Source organism: Anomaloglossus baeobatrachus, chromosome 6, assembly GCF_048569485.1.
Source record: "Anomaloglossus baeobatrachus isolate aAnoBae1 chromosome 6, aAnoBae1.hap1, whole genome shotgun sequence".
Classification (NCBI taxonomy): Eukaryota; Metazoa; Chordata; class Amphibia; order Anura; family Aromobatidae; genus Anomaloglossus; species Anomaloglossus baeobatrachus.
Genome location: NC_134358.1, coordinates 521,365,065 through 521,381,314, shown reverse-complemented (window position 1 = coordinate 521,381,314; position 16,250 = coordinate 521,365,065). Strand labels below are relative to the sequence as shown.

The window sequence follows — 16,250 nt, the reverse complement described above, 5'->3', positions numbered from 1 at the left end:
CTTTTCTTCCACTCGCAGTGAGTGCCCCCTGGTCCTTAGTACTGTCTTTGGAAGAAATAAGTCATGTCAGTCAGTCATGCAGAAAAATCCGCAGCAACATTCTACCGTGGACACATAGCCTTACAATCATGGTTATTCCACAAAATATTGATGCTGCGGATTTTTTCCGCGGCGGATTTGGTGCGGATTTTGATCCGGAAAAATCTGCAACATGTCAATTATTGTTGCGGATTTTGATCCGGATTTTAGCTTCAGAATTGGGGAAAAAAAAAATCCGCGGTAAATCCGCACCTTTGAAAAGGTGCGGATTTTGCGGGAAAGCCGCGGATTTTCATGCAGAAAAATCCGCAGCAACATTCTACCGTGGACACAGCCTTACAATCATGGTTATTCCACAAAATATTGATTTCTGAACTCTTCCTGAGTTAAAACATTATTAGTATTGTTTCTAAATGATTATGAACTTGTTTTCTTTGCATTATTTGAGGTCTGAAAGCCATGCATTGTTTTGTTATTTTGACCATTTCTCATTTTCAGAAAATAAATGCAAAATGTATTGCTTGGAAATTCAGAGACGTTGTCAGTAGTTTATAGAATAAAAGAACAATTTCCATTTTACTCAAATATACCTAATAATCAGGAAAATTTTGCAGTAGTCTCTTAATTTTTGCCAGAACTGTGTGTACCTGGGAGCGAACGTTTTGAAAATATGTATCTCAATGCAAGCGCCGGCATAACCTGATAGATTTATCAATTGCATTCATGATTTAAAATATCCCCATGGAGTTGGCTGAATTAAAGAATATTTTACCATTTTATTAGGTGAAATTTTTGAATTTTAGAAACTTTATTTATATTTTCTGTGTATTTTCCTATCTTGTAATGAAATATCTGCTTTGGTATAACTTCAAATGTTTCTCACTTTTGTCTGTCTGCATCACTAGACGCGAGTGTGAGGAAGACTCTGACCATTCCCTTCGGAACAGTTGTAGCAGCAAGACTGGTTTCCATTCTGCTCTTCCAAATTTTAATTATTTTTTTTTTCTTCCAAAAATGCCCTATTTTTCCTTTTTTTTTTTTTTTTTTTTTGTTTTTTTTTTTGTTTTGTTTTTTATCTTCTTTTACAGATGTCCGGGGGATGAAAAATGTATCTTTTTATTAATGTTCAGACTAGTTTAAAAAATAAATAGATAAAAGAATTAACAAAAGCCCAACGCTTACCCATCTCTTATTTCTGGTCCCACTGCAACCAATCATCTGCCGATCGGCTGTAGTGGTCCTATTCTGTACAAACTACAAAATCTGTTTTGCTGCAGCAGTTATGTACCACCTGAACCAAATCTGTGGTCACTGCTTGGACTGCTGTGGTCACTGAGTTGGCTTGTGTGGTCCACTAGCACCTCCCGTTATAGAAAATGAGCAGCACTACCATGGATCCGTTAAGGTCCGGTATTAATTACTGCAGTCACCTGCAGTCAACCAGAACAGATAGCAAGGAGACCTGGGATTAAACTCCAGCAGTAGTAACCTGGAGTAATAGAGCAACAATGGACCCATTTTTATGTTTTTATTTTTTTTTTAGAATTATCAACCGCGTAACGACCGTGGGCAGTAATATTACGTCCCTGCAGTCAGTGTTAATCCCCACCGGTTGCTGCGGGCAGCTGGCGGCGATCAGCGCACTTGTCAGCTGTTTTGAACAGCTGACGTGTACCTCGCAGGCACGGGTGGAATTGCTATCCACCCCTTAAATGGAACTGTCAAAATCTGACAGCGCCATTTTAATGGCAATCACGGTACTCGTATACTCACCAGCCTCCACCGGAAGCATGTGACGTGATCACGTTGATCCGATGGTTGTCATGGTAGCAGAGGGTCATGTGAGGACTCCTGTAACATATGACTACGGTCCTGTAACCAGCATCCGAGTACTGCAGGTTATAAAAGATGAGCATTTCTCCCGGTCTGAGCGGTGCTGCTCTGATCGAGAGAAAAGAATGAGCGATCAGATTACTAAGCCTTATAGCCCCCCAGCGGGACTAATAAAATAAAAAATAAAGTTTTAAATTAAAAGACAAAAAACCTAAAAGTTCAAATCACCCCCCATTGAAAATTAAAGGGTTAAAAAATACACACATTTGGTATCGATGCATTCAGAAACGCCCGATCAATCAAAATATAAAATCAGTTAATCTGATCGATAAACAGCATAACTGCAAAAAAATGCCAAAATTAAATTTTTTGGTCGCCGCAAAATGCAAAAACAGGAGATCAAAAAGTAGTATCTGCGCAAAAATTGTACCATTTTAAAAACGTCAGTTCAGGGCGCAAAAAATAAGCCATCACAGAGTCATAGATCCCAAGAAATGAGAACGCTATGGATCACGGAATATCGCGCAAAAAGTGTAACTTTTTTTGGACAAACTTCTGTTTTTGTTTTTTTTTTTTTTTTTTTTTTTTTTTTTTTTTTGTAACACCTTAGATAAAAGTAAACCTATACATGTTTGGTGTCTACGAACTCGTACCGACCTCAGGCATCACACCCACACATCAGATTTACCATATAGTGAACACCGTGAATAAAATATCTCAAAAACAATTGTATAATCGCACTTTTTTTGCAATTTTTCTGCATTTGGAATATTTTTGCTGTCTTTGGTAAAACTCATGGTTTAATTTAAAAGTACACCTCAGTCCACAAAAAACAACCCCTTGTATGGGAAGATTGACTCAAAAATAAAAAAGTTATGGCTCTGGTTAGGGGAGGAAAAAAAAAATGGAACATCATCCGGGGGTGAAGTGGTTAATAAGTAAGTAACCACCAGTTTTAAACGTAAGTTTTGTCTGATGGACAACGCTCCTGAATATTTTAGATGTTTCAGCTCTGACTGTCGACTGCAAATGTCAATGCTGTCTATTATAACAAATAGAAAAAACGACTGTACGCCCTGATGATTGTATATGGGCTCCGACATCTGTATACACAGGTTTCATAGCTCTGAGAAGAGTCACTGCTCATAGATTCCACTGCCGTAACGTTATACACAGGGATTATATTACAGCAGGCTCCGTAAGGGGTCGGGTGCGTGGATCAGAGGAAATAAGCAAATCTTGAACTTTAACTTTTGCAATTTTTATTCTAGGACGAGAGACAGGACACAAGTTCTGAGGGAGTGTCCAATGTAGAAGATCAAAACGATTCAGATTCCACTCCACCCAAAAAGAAATTGAAGAAGACTGAGAACGGCCTGTACGCTTGTGACCTCTGTGATAAAATATTCCAAAAGAGCAGTTCCCTGCTGAGGCACAAGTATGAACATACAGGTATGTACGGTTAAAAGTGCTGGAAGAGACGGCGCAAATAGTGTTTTATCCTAAAACACTGCCAGCAAAGGGTTTGTAAGGGTAGACTCACCTGACGTGGGTGTGAGAGTCACAACCACTGTAATGGCGTAAATACGGCTGCAATGGAACCCACGTGGAGAGGCAGTTCAAATTTGGAGTGAAAAGGGTTAATAAACCGCGCTGCCGTAGAAAAGAGGATCCATGTAGAAGGAATGATATTTTATTTGTCTACACCTTTCAAAGCCTTATGGCTTCTTCCTCAGGACAAATCATATACAGGGTGGGCCATAAGTATGGATACACCCTGGGTGGGCCATAAGTATGGATACACTCTGGGTGGGCCATTAGTAAGTATGGATACACTCTGGGTGGGCCATTAGTAAGTATGGATACACCCTGGGTGGGCCATAAGTATGGATACACTCTGGGTGGGCCATAAGTATGGATACACCCTGGGTGGGCCATTAGTAAGTATGGATACACCCTGGGTGGGCCATAAGTATGGATACACCCTGGGTGGGCCATAAGTATGGATACACCCTGGGTGGGCCATAAGTATGGATACACCCTGGGTGGGCCATAAGTATGGATACACCCTGGGTGGGCCATAAGTATGGATACACCCTGGGTGGGCCAGTAGTATGGATACACCCTGGGTGGGCCATTAGTATGGATACACCCTGGGTGGGCCATTAGTAAGTATGGATACACCCTGGGTGGGCCATAAGTATGGATACACCCTGGGTGGGCCATAAGTATGGATACACCCTGGGTGGGCCATAAGTATGGATACACCCTGGGTGGGCCATTAGTAAGTATGGATAGACCCTGGGTGGGCCATAAGTATGGATACACCCTGGGTGGGCCATTAGTAAGTATGGATACACCCTGGGTGGGCCATTAGTAAGTATGGATACACCCTGGGTGGGCCATAAGTATGGATACACCCTGGGTGGGCCATAAGTATGGATACACCCTGGGTGGGCCATAAGTATGGATACACCCTGGGTGGGCCATAAGTATGGATACACCCTGGGTGGGCCATAAGTATGGATACACCCTGGGTGGGCCATAAGTATGGATACACCCTGGGTGGGCCATAAGTATGGATACACCCTGGGTGGGCCATAAGTATGGATACACCCTGGGTGGGCCATAAGTATGGATACACCCTGGGTGGGCCATAAGTATGGAAGTGGTTGCTGATATCACCTTACGGTTTGTGGCATATTGGTACATGGGAGGGGCAAAACATTTGAGGCCAGGTGACGCCCATGGCGGCCATCTGCAAAGCCGCCATTTTTAATTCAGCTTTACTCCCTTTTTTTTTTTTTTTTTTTTTTTTTAATCAGGGTGTATTCATACTTATGGCTTTTTCCTCAGGGTGGGCCATAAGACTTTGAAATGTGTAGACAAATAAAATCATTCCTTCTACATGGCTCCTCCTTTTTTTTTCTTTTTTTTTTTTTACGGCAGTGCGGTCTATTAACCCTTTTCTCTCCAAATTTGAACTGCATACAGGTATGTAGTCATTGTATCCCTTTACCCCATGAATGCAATATCCAGATTCAGAAACTGATCTGTTTTACGTAAACCCCTATGTTAAAAAAAAAACAAAACTGATCCGGCAAAAATGAATTTCTTCAAAACTGACAAAGTTCTGTTTGCAGAACTGTTTTGCCAATGGATCTCTGCTGCTGGATCAGTTCTAACAGATGATTACTGGACATGTGAACTTAGTCTCATGTGTCAAATGTACAAAAAAACACAAATCAAATTATTTTGGTATCCTCATGACATAATAGGAATCAATCATAAGTCAACTAGAGATGAGCAAAAATAATTGCACGTCCACTTTGGCACTACCGGACGTGGAGGCTGGATCAGGGCAGTGCTATTATTTTTAGTTCTGTTCTGCTCTAAAGTCAATAATTTTTAATTGAGGCATAATAAAATTATTGTAATATAATTTAGAAGGAAATCCAAATAATATCTAGTCGCAAAATTTGCATATACTTCTCCGCTTTTGCACTGGATTATTAAGTGTCCGGGCTTAACACCTTAATTGTCAAATTCCAGATCTCTCCAAAGTAAATTTAATAAGTTAATATATTTAATAAAGATTAACAAAAAGATTTGTGGTTCTGAGTTCCGATCACTGTTCCATTCCTCCGTTGCAGTCAAACTTTCTGTGTCTGACATCCTTCCACCTGCCATCTATTGCTCGCTAGACCCCACAATATTAATAATAATAATAATAATAATTTTATTCATTTATATAGCGCTATTAATTCCACAGCGCTTTACATACGTTGGCAACACTGTCCCCATTGGGGCTCACAATCTAAAGTCCCTATCTGTATGTCTTTCAAGTGTGGGAGGAAACCGGAGAACCCGGAGGAAACACACACAAACACGGGGAGAACATACAAACTCCGTGCAGATGGTGTCCTTGGTGGGATTTGAACCCAGGACCCCAGCGCTGCAAGACTGCAGTGCTAACCACTGAGCCACCGTGCCGCCCATGTCAATGTCATGATATCGTAGGGCCCAAGAAGAAGCACAGGGGTCTGGAGATGCCGGGTGGAGGATATTGCCTGCAAGAGGGAAGTCTGGCCTCCGCAGAACAGCAGACCGGTGGTTGGAACTGGATTCCGCAAAACTTTTTGATCATGTCTACTATCCAATTAAAACAATGTTTTTTGTTATTTTTTTTTTAACTTATTTAATCAATTATATATTACCTTTTTTAAAATTTTGCAATAAATTTAAAATAAATAAAAACCTTCAAAATTAATACATAATAGTTTTCAGAATGCAGAGATGATGAGCGGGATAATTCTTTATGCTTAAAGGTTATTATGGCAATATATCTGTTTAATTATTTTGGTAAAACCAAAGAAATAAGCTGGAGCAGAAGCTGGTATACATGTGGTGTATAGAAGCATGTTCACATTGTCGTCGCCATTTAATAGACAAATCCTAAGATAGAAACAAAGTGTGCATATGCCCTGCAAGATATGCCCAGTAAGATACAACCGGTTCATAAGACAGGCCCCATTTTCACCCCCAGTTTTGTTTTTTGTTGTTTTTTTTTTTTACTTTTTTTCTTCTAGAAATTTTGGGGTACGTTTTATAGACCAGTACGTACGTCTTGTAAACTGAAAAATACAGTAATAATAGTACATATAAATTGCATGGGGTACTTGGGAAAACTGTGTTTGATCAAAAAATTGTAAAAGCCATCCCATCCTGACAAGGTGTACCTTAGCAGTCACCGCTCGTGCGTCACTGTTTCCGGAGTGTAGAGTGCGGGAGCCCTGCAGCTGTGCAGTGCAAGGGTGAAGACAGATGAGCCGGGCACAGACGAGCCGGGTATAGGCCAGCCGGGCACAGACGAGCCGGGTATAGGCCAGCCGGGCACAGACGAGCCGGGTATAGGCCAGCCGGGCACAGACGAGCCGGGTATAGGCCAGCCGGGCACAGACGAGCCGGGTATAGGCCACCCGGACAGAGGACGTCGCAACTATAGCTCCCTGTCAGTGATGGCGGCGCCGGCGGAATAAGTTTGAATAGTCCTAACCTCTACTATTAAAATGTAGTCTTGTGTCAGACGACCTCAATGTAGATGTGGGGGGGCCTGCTCTGCCCTTATCTACATTGATGTCGATTGGCATAAGGGGAACGTTTTAATAAGAGGATAGTACCGTACTGACCGGGGCTTTTACACTTTCTTGATCGAAAACAGTGTTACGAAGTACTCTACCGTTAGTACATATGCCTATTCACTTACTGCAAGGTATGGACTCATTTTTGTTTTTATCTTGGGTTTAATTATTTAGCGTTTATTCCCCCTTCATTATTGAAAACCGAATGAGCATGATCATGGTACAATGTATATATCTGACCTATTCGTATATTCTATCTGCAGAATCTTTCTTCACGTTTCTCTCATGATTTCTAATTTAATGAAGTTTGTTTACTAAAGTTTGTAGTATAATAATGAACAACCAAAATCTATGGGCCTCGATTCATCATTTGCGGGTTTAACCTTTTCATATCCAATAAACTTTCCTGTTCTGCCCATTGAAATCCTATTAGAATTGGGAAAAAACGTCAAACAGAATTTTGCAATATGAATGAATTTTTTAAAAATCAACAGGAAATCCATTTAGTCACATGTGAATGATAAACCAGGCAGTAGCCCGACAAAGGAGTGTAACGGAATTTTTGAAATGTCCCCTCCCCCGGGGGGACTCAGGATAGGAAAAGGTTAAATCAGTCTTTCTTTTTTGTCTTGTGGTTTTAGCTGATGTATTTCCACCCAATTCATCAGAAGTGCACTCGCAATTCATTAATTTTACACAAGAACCAAAATGGTCTTTTTTTTTTTTTTTTTTTTTTTTTTTTTTAAATTTTGTTTTTTTTCTGCCTTTTTATTTTTCCAACTTCTAATGGAAAAATACTTTGCATGCACCCTCGCATCTTCTGGTCTTGTGGTGACCTCGAGAATGTGCGCGGTCACAACAGCAGGGGAGACCGCCTGCAGGAACAGCTGATTAGTTGGAGAGCAGAGTAGAGGAACGTGTCAGGCCAGCGTTCATCTCGTCATCCCGCAGGTAAGTTCATATGCCCTGCCTGCGGGACAGTGAAATGAATGCTGCTGTCCTGGCTTGTTCCTCCACTCTACTCTCCACCTGATCAACTGTTTCTGGGGGCGGTCTCCACACGCATGCTCCCGCGGTCACGACAAGAACACAGGATGTGAGGGCATGGAAGTGGTGGTCTTTGGCGTAAGACTCCCCAGGCAATGGGTTTAGGAGGAAGGGGGGGAGGTGGCAAGCCCTCCTTGCATGATTATAGGAGACAGGAGGAAACATCGCCACACCAACCAAGCTGGTCACACCCGCTAACCTAGAAGTAGCCCATACATTCTAGGCTCAACCAAGAAACAGTGTGACGTCCGGTTACTCATCTCCACAAACATGATGCTGGAGACCAGCACTATGTGCAGGTGCCAACTCCGACACCATCTTAGTGAAGATATTAGAAAAACTCTTCTGTAATGGAATTACCATAAATAAGAGAGGGTGAGGACCAAGTAAGGGGATGGGAATCACTATCAAATCCCATCCCAGCTATTACCTGATTGGCAGCTGCTGCCAATCAAAAAGCTGCTCATTTCACAAACTTTACTTGCTTGGACTTCAAAAACTATACATCTGAGCTGACCACTAAAGGTATGTATAGAATCAGCCTGATAGTGCCAGTATAGCACTGGCTTTAGGTTATATAGGAATATCTTGGTGATCTTTAACGTGAACCGCGCACCCAAGCATAGTAGTGCCCGCTCATCATTAGTTATATGCTATGTCAATATTTTTTTTTTTCTTTTGTTATACATGTTATGTTTCATCTTTCTTTTCGTTCAATGTTTCCAGGAAAGCGGCCGCACGAGTGTGGGATCTGTACGAAGGCGTTCAAACACAAACACCATTTAATTGAACATATGCGTCTCCATTCTGGAGAGAAACCCTACCAATGTGACAAATGTGGCAAGAGATTTTCACACTCCGGATCCTATTCCCAACACATGAACCATCGTTACTCCTACTGCAAGAAGGAGGCAGAGGAACGCGACGGCACGGAGCACGAAGAAACTTTGCAAGAAACCCTCAGCAACGAACATGTAGATTCCCAAGCGTCTCCATCTCAGATAGACTCTGACGAACGCGAGAGCATCTTACGGGAAGATGACAGCGAGAAGGAGGAAGAGGATGAGAAAGATACAGATGATGGACAGGATGAAAAGGAAAGTGTTTTAACGCACGATCTAGAGGATTCAGAGATAGGGGTTGAACCAGGAACATTGGAAGGTACCTTGAAGGATGACGAATGTGTAGATAATATAAAATTGGAAGCAGAAGAGGCGGAAAATCACGTGTCAGAAAATGAGGCTGCCCAACCTTAGCCGGTTTTCTCTTTATTTTTCCACTATGGAAAAAAGTCTTTTGACGCTCTAATGAAATTTATTCTATATTATACATGCTTTTTCTCTGAAACACAGTAGTGTGTATACTGTGATTTCTATTCACTACTGTGTTTAAAAAAAAAAAAAAAAATCCAGGTGTGCCTGAATCTCAAACTTAGAAATTTTTCACAGCAATTTTAAAAAAATTTAGGAAACTCGTTTGTTACATGCAACATCCAGTATATAATGACTCAGAAGTTGAAATCTGGTTTTACGGAAACCTGCCCATCCTGCTCATATTCACATCTGGAAACATATATTTTCTATCAGTATTATGTTTTTGTTCTTGTGTTGGATAGTTTGTACATTTGGGAGAAAATTTTTATCTTTTTTTTTTTTTTTTTTTTTTTTTTTTTTTCTTTTTTCTTTATTATACTTATTATTACCGTTACAGACATCTACTAAATCTGCTTCAGTATTTTATTTTATAAAAAAAAAAAAAGAAATGTGAGTATAACTGCACTACAAAATTCCTTTACAAATAATTCATATTTTAAATGTTACTGCTACCTTGTCCTGTCCAAGACTAGGTAGAGTTTTATAGATGATATAGTTTGAAGAAAAAAAAATATATAATTTACAGCATATTTTTTAGCCTTAAGAGGGACGGCAGTGTGGAAATAAGAGGTGTGTTCTTATCAATGCGTTACAATTTTTTTTTTTTTTTTTTTTTAATGAAGCTCCAATTTGCAGGGACTAACATTTTATTCTGGGAAAGAAAACTGCAAACATCAGTGTTAATATTTGCTTGAAATGTAGTACTTATATGAAGGATTTAAAGCTATGTATCTTCTCTTGGCCTTATTCAGGACTTTCTGTGCTGTAAGTGCCATTTTCAGTATTTTAAAGGCTTTGCCTTTATTTAATGGTGGTCTGTAATCACTAGCATTTGTAGTATTGGAATTCTATCACTTCTATGTAGCTAAAGCCAACAAACCTTTTAATCAAAATTCTAATTCCAGTGTTTTATCTTTTTTTTTTTTTTTTTTTTTTTTTTTATTTTATTTATTTCTATTCTTATTTTTTTTTCTAAACCATTTTAAAACAAAAATTTAATTTGCCAATATTTGCTCCAAAATGCTAACTATTATAGACCTCGTTTTATTAATGGTGTTAGCTAAAAAAAGAAAAGATGAAAAAAAACAAAAACTTACCTATCAGTATTATTTTTAAGTTTGTTAGTTTAGGTCTGTGCAACTTTTTTTTTTGTTTTTTGTTTTGTTTGTGTACTGTATGTCTTCAAAACCCGGCAGTATTAATACCCTTCTTACTGACCTGTACCTTTTTAGTTTTAGAAAACTTTTATATTTATGTGTCTTATTTTTATATTTCTTTATTTATTACACAGTCTAGTGTATAAAACTGTAGTTTGTATTAATACAATAATATATTTTAGTATGAAATTTTGGAAAGTTGATAAGATTTAAAGTAGAGCTACAAATGGTTCTCTTGCATTGAGATTTGATTTAAACAGTGTTATGTTGACATTTATACTTGCCTTGGACTGTAGAACAGGTAATTTAAGACGGGAATGTATTAGATTTACACTTGCAATCAAATCCTTGTTACCGTTATCTGGATTTTGATATGTAAAAGAAACTTTATGAAATTCACTGTGACAATTGTGGCCCGATGCCAAGCAGTTTATTTCAGATTATCGTTAAACACCATAATTATTGTCCTTAGCAAGCCAAATTAGATGAATTTTAAGAAACAGTGTTGGGAAGTGGGAACAAAGTTTAACTTTTTTTTTTTTTTTTTTTTTGTGCCAATTAGTTCTTGTATCCATGTGTTTTTTGTTTGTTTTTTGGGTTTTTTTGTATGTTTTTGGCAGGGAAAAAAAAAGCAAATGAAACATACCTTTTTATGTTCATTGTAATATCATAGTCATTTTCTAGTTTTTTACCAAGCTCCCTCTCTCACAATAAAATACATCAACAAGTTACTCGTTTCCGTCGTCTTTCTTGGGTAAATTACATGGCTGCAAGTTACTTTCTACCATTTTTGATTTATGCAAGTTTTGGTGGTTGAATAATTTTTTTTTTTTCAGGACACAGAATAAAAGAAAATAGCCTGATGAGGTACCGTATTTTTCAGATTATAGACGCACTTTTCCTCCCATAAATTGTCTGTGCAGCCCTGTGTACCGTAATTTTCATTATCCCAAATTTAGAGATGAAGAAATGTTGAAAAAAGGACGGGGGGTGTCCATTTTATGATCCAGTAGTATCTTATCAGGGAGGGAGGGAGGGGCGGGCGCGGTGGTGGAACAAGGTTACAGGAGGCAGGGTTTGTGATGGAGGAGGGCAGTGCTGTGGGCGGTGCGGCAGATATCCCAGATGCTCTCTATGGGAGCTGTGAGGCAGAGAAAACATCCATAAAGAAATGGCACGCGTGCAGATTGAGCGATCGGCTCAATGAGATCTCCTCTGCGCACGCGCTACCTCCGGGTACTATTTTCCTTAAGCCTGCTGCTGGGAGATCAATGGGCTGGAGGCAGAGCGTGCGCAGATGAGATCTTGAGCACAGAGCTCCATCTGCACACGCGCAGACTCCGGGCGCCAATATTTGAAGCCCGCACTGCTGACATTTTCAGGATAGCTCCTGCCTCACTGCCCGCAGCGAGCAGTAGCACCACCTGCAGCACTTCCTCCTGCAACCCCTCTCCACCACCCCCCCAGTAAGCTACATTCAGCTTATGAGATGCACCTCTCATTTTCCTCCCAAATTTTGGGGAGGAAAAGTGCATCTTATAATCTGAAAAATACGGTACTTTTGTAATGGCAGTGTCTAACCGTGCAGAACTGCTCCAGATCATGCTGGCTCATACCTGGCCAGCGGGGGAAGCATAAGTCACTTATAATGAGTGAGTATACAGACAAAACTGCAGAGGCTCACAGCTGCTACTTTGAGGTAACACATTTTCCTGCCTGAGGTAATGTTGGGGTGGCTCTTCCCTGACACTTGGATCTCAGGAAGCACCACTAAGCCCCTCATCTCTTCATTAGACATCACCGTTTGTGGCAAGCTTATCTTCTCACACGCTCAGGTCCAACCTATCCTTAGGGGCACACTGACCCTCAGTCTCTTGAAGGGAATTCTTCCAGGGAACGGCTGCCATCCAGACTATACCCGCTATCAGGGGACGTGGTTCTGTCAGTGCTTCCACTCACAGGACCCCACGCGTGTGGTGTCTTAGTTGGACCCTGAGGGTCACATCAAATCCAAATTTGGGCCTCTAATCTGCTCCTTACTGGGGGACTCTCATCCTTTGTTCCTACAACTTGCCCCTTTTATAACGTACAGCCTTCCTGAACTAACCCCTTCCTACTCAAGGAGTACCAGGAAAGCGGTCCCTTAAGGAACATTGCCACTTATTGGCCAACCAACACACAGCACTCAACTTTATTACACGTATATTTACAATGTCTGCTATCTCTCAGGGGAGGGTGGCAGAGCCTTAGACCCCCTTACAGTAACACAAGGGTGAGTTTATCTGCCACATTATCAGTCCTTTGTGCTCATCATAATTCAAGTTAGTGAGGTAGGAGCATCAGTGGCCACCAAGCTTGTGTCAATGACTTGATTTGTACTGTGCTCAAAAGGACTGGTGATGCAGACCAAACACTCGCTCCTGTGATTAAACAGGCAGGGAAGTGTTAGCTCAGAAAGCAGTAGCTGTGAGCCTCTCCTGTTTCATCTGTTTACTCACTTATCATAAGTGACTTCTACTTCCCCACCCTGGCCAGGAGCTGTGATATGTGCCGATCATGAACTGGAGCAGCTCTGAATGATCGAACATGGCCATTACACAGTAGGGGCATACTTCTAAGATTATCTCAGCACAGGAACATTTTTTTTATTTTTCAAGACAACCAACTGTGAAACTTTATTATTATTCGAAGAACTATTAATTAAAACGTACTTTTTATTATTATTATTATTATTATTATTATTATTATTATTATTATTAATGCAAGAAATTTTATATAAATTCACTCGCCACTAAGTATCTAAAATGTTAATTTACCACCTAAAAAGAAAATTGTAAAATTCCAGTTAAGGAGCGGCAGCATGTGAGTAGTCAATTTATGTGTTTAAGGGTAAGAACGCACTTTGTGTTTCCACCTGAGTTTTAGGTGCTTTTTAGGTCCGTTTTGAGAAGCACCTTTTTCATGCCAAAAGGCATGCGTTTTGATTTCACAGCAAAATCAATGGAAAATGGTGATTTTCAGACCGCACTTTGCATTTCAAAACGCTGCGTTTAATTTGCATATTTTGTGGCAAAAACCATGCGTTCAAAGAAGCAACATGTCAATTGTTTTTGCCATTTTGGGTGCGTTTTGCTAACATTGAAGTCAATGAAAAATGGCAAAAACCAAGATTCCTTCAAATTCCTGCGTTTTACCTTCTCTTTATGTGCAGAAAACATGCGTTTTGGACTTCCAAAACGCATGCTTTTTGGTCATCAAAATAATGATTTGATATGTCCCTTTACACACACGCCAAAGTTCAGAAAAAGGCAACCAATTAAGCCGAAAACGTGCGTTTAGAACTGCAAGTAGGAGAACGCAAAGTGCGTTCTTAGCCTAAAAGCCATAAAAATGGGCAGGTATAAAAATCTGAGCCGTAATAATGCGCAAAATTGTCATGGTTCAGAGTATCCCTAAAGCTGTAAGTCTTACGGCATGTTCCCAGTAGTCAACACGTATTATATAGCTATAGTTCTCTATGGCATGATGACTGCTAAACTGGGAACACTGGTATATCCATTGCTAAAAGAATCAACAGAGCTCAGATGAGCTATAGAACTGGACCATAAAGCAATAGAAGGTAGTGGCCTGGTCTGAAGAATCCAAATTGTGATGTAAAGGGAGGGGGGGGAGGATTTAGCTCTCTAACCAGTCTGTAGATGACATGGACCAAAAGCCTTCGCCCCCACACACATCAATGGGCCTTGTGCACCCATAACCATGTTTTTGTCTTGAACCACTTTTGGTAGGTACTAACCTTTGTATACTAGGAACACCCAACAAGACTTGCCATTTGAGATCCTCTGATTCGGTTATCTGGCCATCACAATTTGGCTCTTGCCAATATTATCTGCATCGACTTCAAGAACTGTCTATTCTGCCTGATATACATTGGCCCATGACAGGGGCCATTATAACTAGGTAAGCAATGTTCCATTTCAGCTGTAAGTGGGTTTTAATGCTATGGCTGATTGGTGTCTATACATTCATGTATGTACCTATATTACGCACTGTATCTGCCCGGTTACTTCCATATTAAACTGCTATCTGTATATTTCCTATCTGCTTTCACGGATCATTTGGAGTATAACAGCATTCGCCTTGATGAGTATCAAAAAGCACCATCTGTTCCACAGGGAATGAGGTTCTGCTTACTGCGACTATTCCTACAAAGTGCAGTCTGACCACAGTCTGCATGACACAGGGAAAATGTCACTGTAAATCTCCATGTGGATGACATGAATCATGGCTTACAAGATTTTTCCATAACCATCCTGCAAACAGAAGACATTTAAACAAGGCAATAAATGCTTTCTAAAATCCTCACATCTAATTCCACTTAAAATATTCACATGCAGAGTGTTACTCACGAGGACAAAAGGGGATTTGAAAGAAACTCTAACACTGTTACAAACATATTGTAGAACGAAATTTGGCGTATGGTTGGGGTACGCAACATTTGCAAGGCAATGGAGAGCAAAATAATGAGGGGCTAGTTTAAAAAATAAAAATGGCGCCAAACCTGTGTACAGATTATATGGGTTGTGAGTGGCAATGCAATACCCCAATCACAGTCCATGATTCCGGATATTCACTTGGTCAAAGGGAGGAGTGCCTACTGAACTAAATGGGTGCTGGGTAAAACTTAGTTACCTCTGCGGTGGCGCTACTGGGAAAGTATACACGCCCTCTAACATAAGACTACACTATTGCAAAATCTGTAATAGGCCCAGGCTGTTAATCACAATACCGGTCTCCTATGGGTCAGTGTCCTGACACTTGGTCCAACAGAATATTGTATGCAGTGGTGCCATAGAGTGAGGCGCACTTCAGGGTGAAGCAAGTAACACTACATCTGGTCTGGGGTTTGGTGTGGGATTTTTATAAATATGGCGGGGGTCTGTCTAGATGGGTGGGTTCTATCGGAGATCTACATTCCATTTGGCTTATGGTCAAGGGAGTCTTAAATAATTTTTTTTTTAAAATGGGTGTTCCCAGAATCTACATAGGTAGAGGGAATAACGTGCTGATCGCTGAGGATCCAGCAACTGGGATGTCAAACTACTGTATTCCGAGGATGGAGCCTTGCAAAAACCCCATCAGTAGTGGAATAGAGAGGAGAATATTCGTCATTTGCTCCATTCATGGGCTATGGGACAGCTGGAGAAGGCCAAGTAAATCTAAAAGCTGTTTTGTTTTTGTTTTGGGGTTTTTTTCCAGCTATCTCTCTCTGTAAACAGAGGGAGGTTCTGAGATCTTTAATATAAAGGGTTTTTCACAAATGCTTAAGACTTTTGAAACCCACAGCTTTAACGTAAAGGATGACCAATCAGCTTGCTTTATTGGCCATTGCTGCGTGTTGACGATGATTTCTCTACCCATGGAATAGAACCCGAAGAGATTCCTGACCTCTACAATCCCCTTTATTTAACAGCATTGTTCTGTTCGGGTCTACTATACACTTATAATGTTCCGGTCATTTTTGACCAGACCTATAAAAATCTTGATTTTTGCTAATTTAAGTGTTTTATTTGAATACCTGTTGCATTAATATACTGTACGTGAACATAGTTGTTCATAAACAAATGAAAAATGAACTCAAAAACTTAATTTTTATATTA

The 16,250-nt window shown here is 40.2% G+C and overlaps 1 protein-coding gene across 1 annotated transcript in view; it reads left to right on the top strand.

Moving 5' to 3' along the window:
• Positions 1-11,321, top strand: part of ZEB1 (zinc finger E-box binding homeobox 1) — a 198,753-nt gene extending 187,432 nt beyond the window's left edge. The window contains exons 8-9 of the mRNA XM_075315503.1: positions 3,144-3,324; positions 8,787-11,321. Coding sequence (XP_075171618.1) covers positions 3,144-3,324; positions 8,787-9,316 — 711 coding nt within the window. The 3' untranslated portion in view covers positions 9,317-11,321. The remainder of the gene's footprint in view (positions 1-3,143; positions 3,325-8,786) is intronic.
• The last annotated feature ends 4,929 nt before the right edge of the window (positions 11,322-16,250 follow it).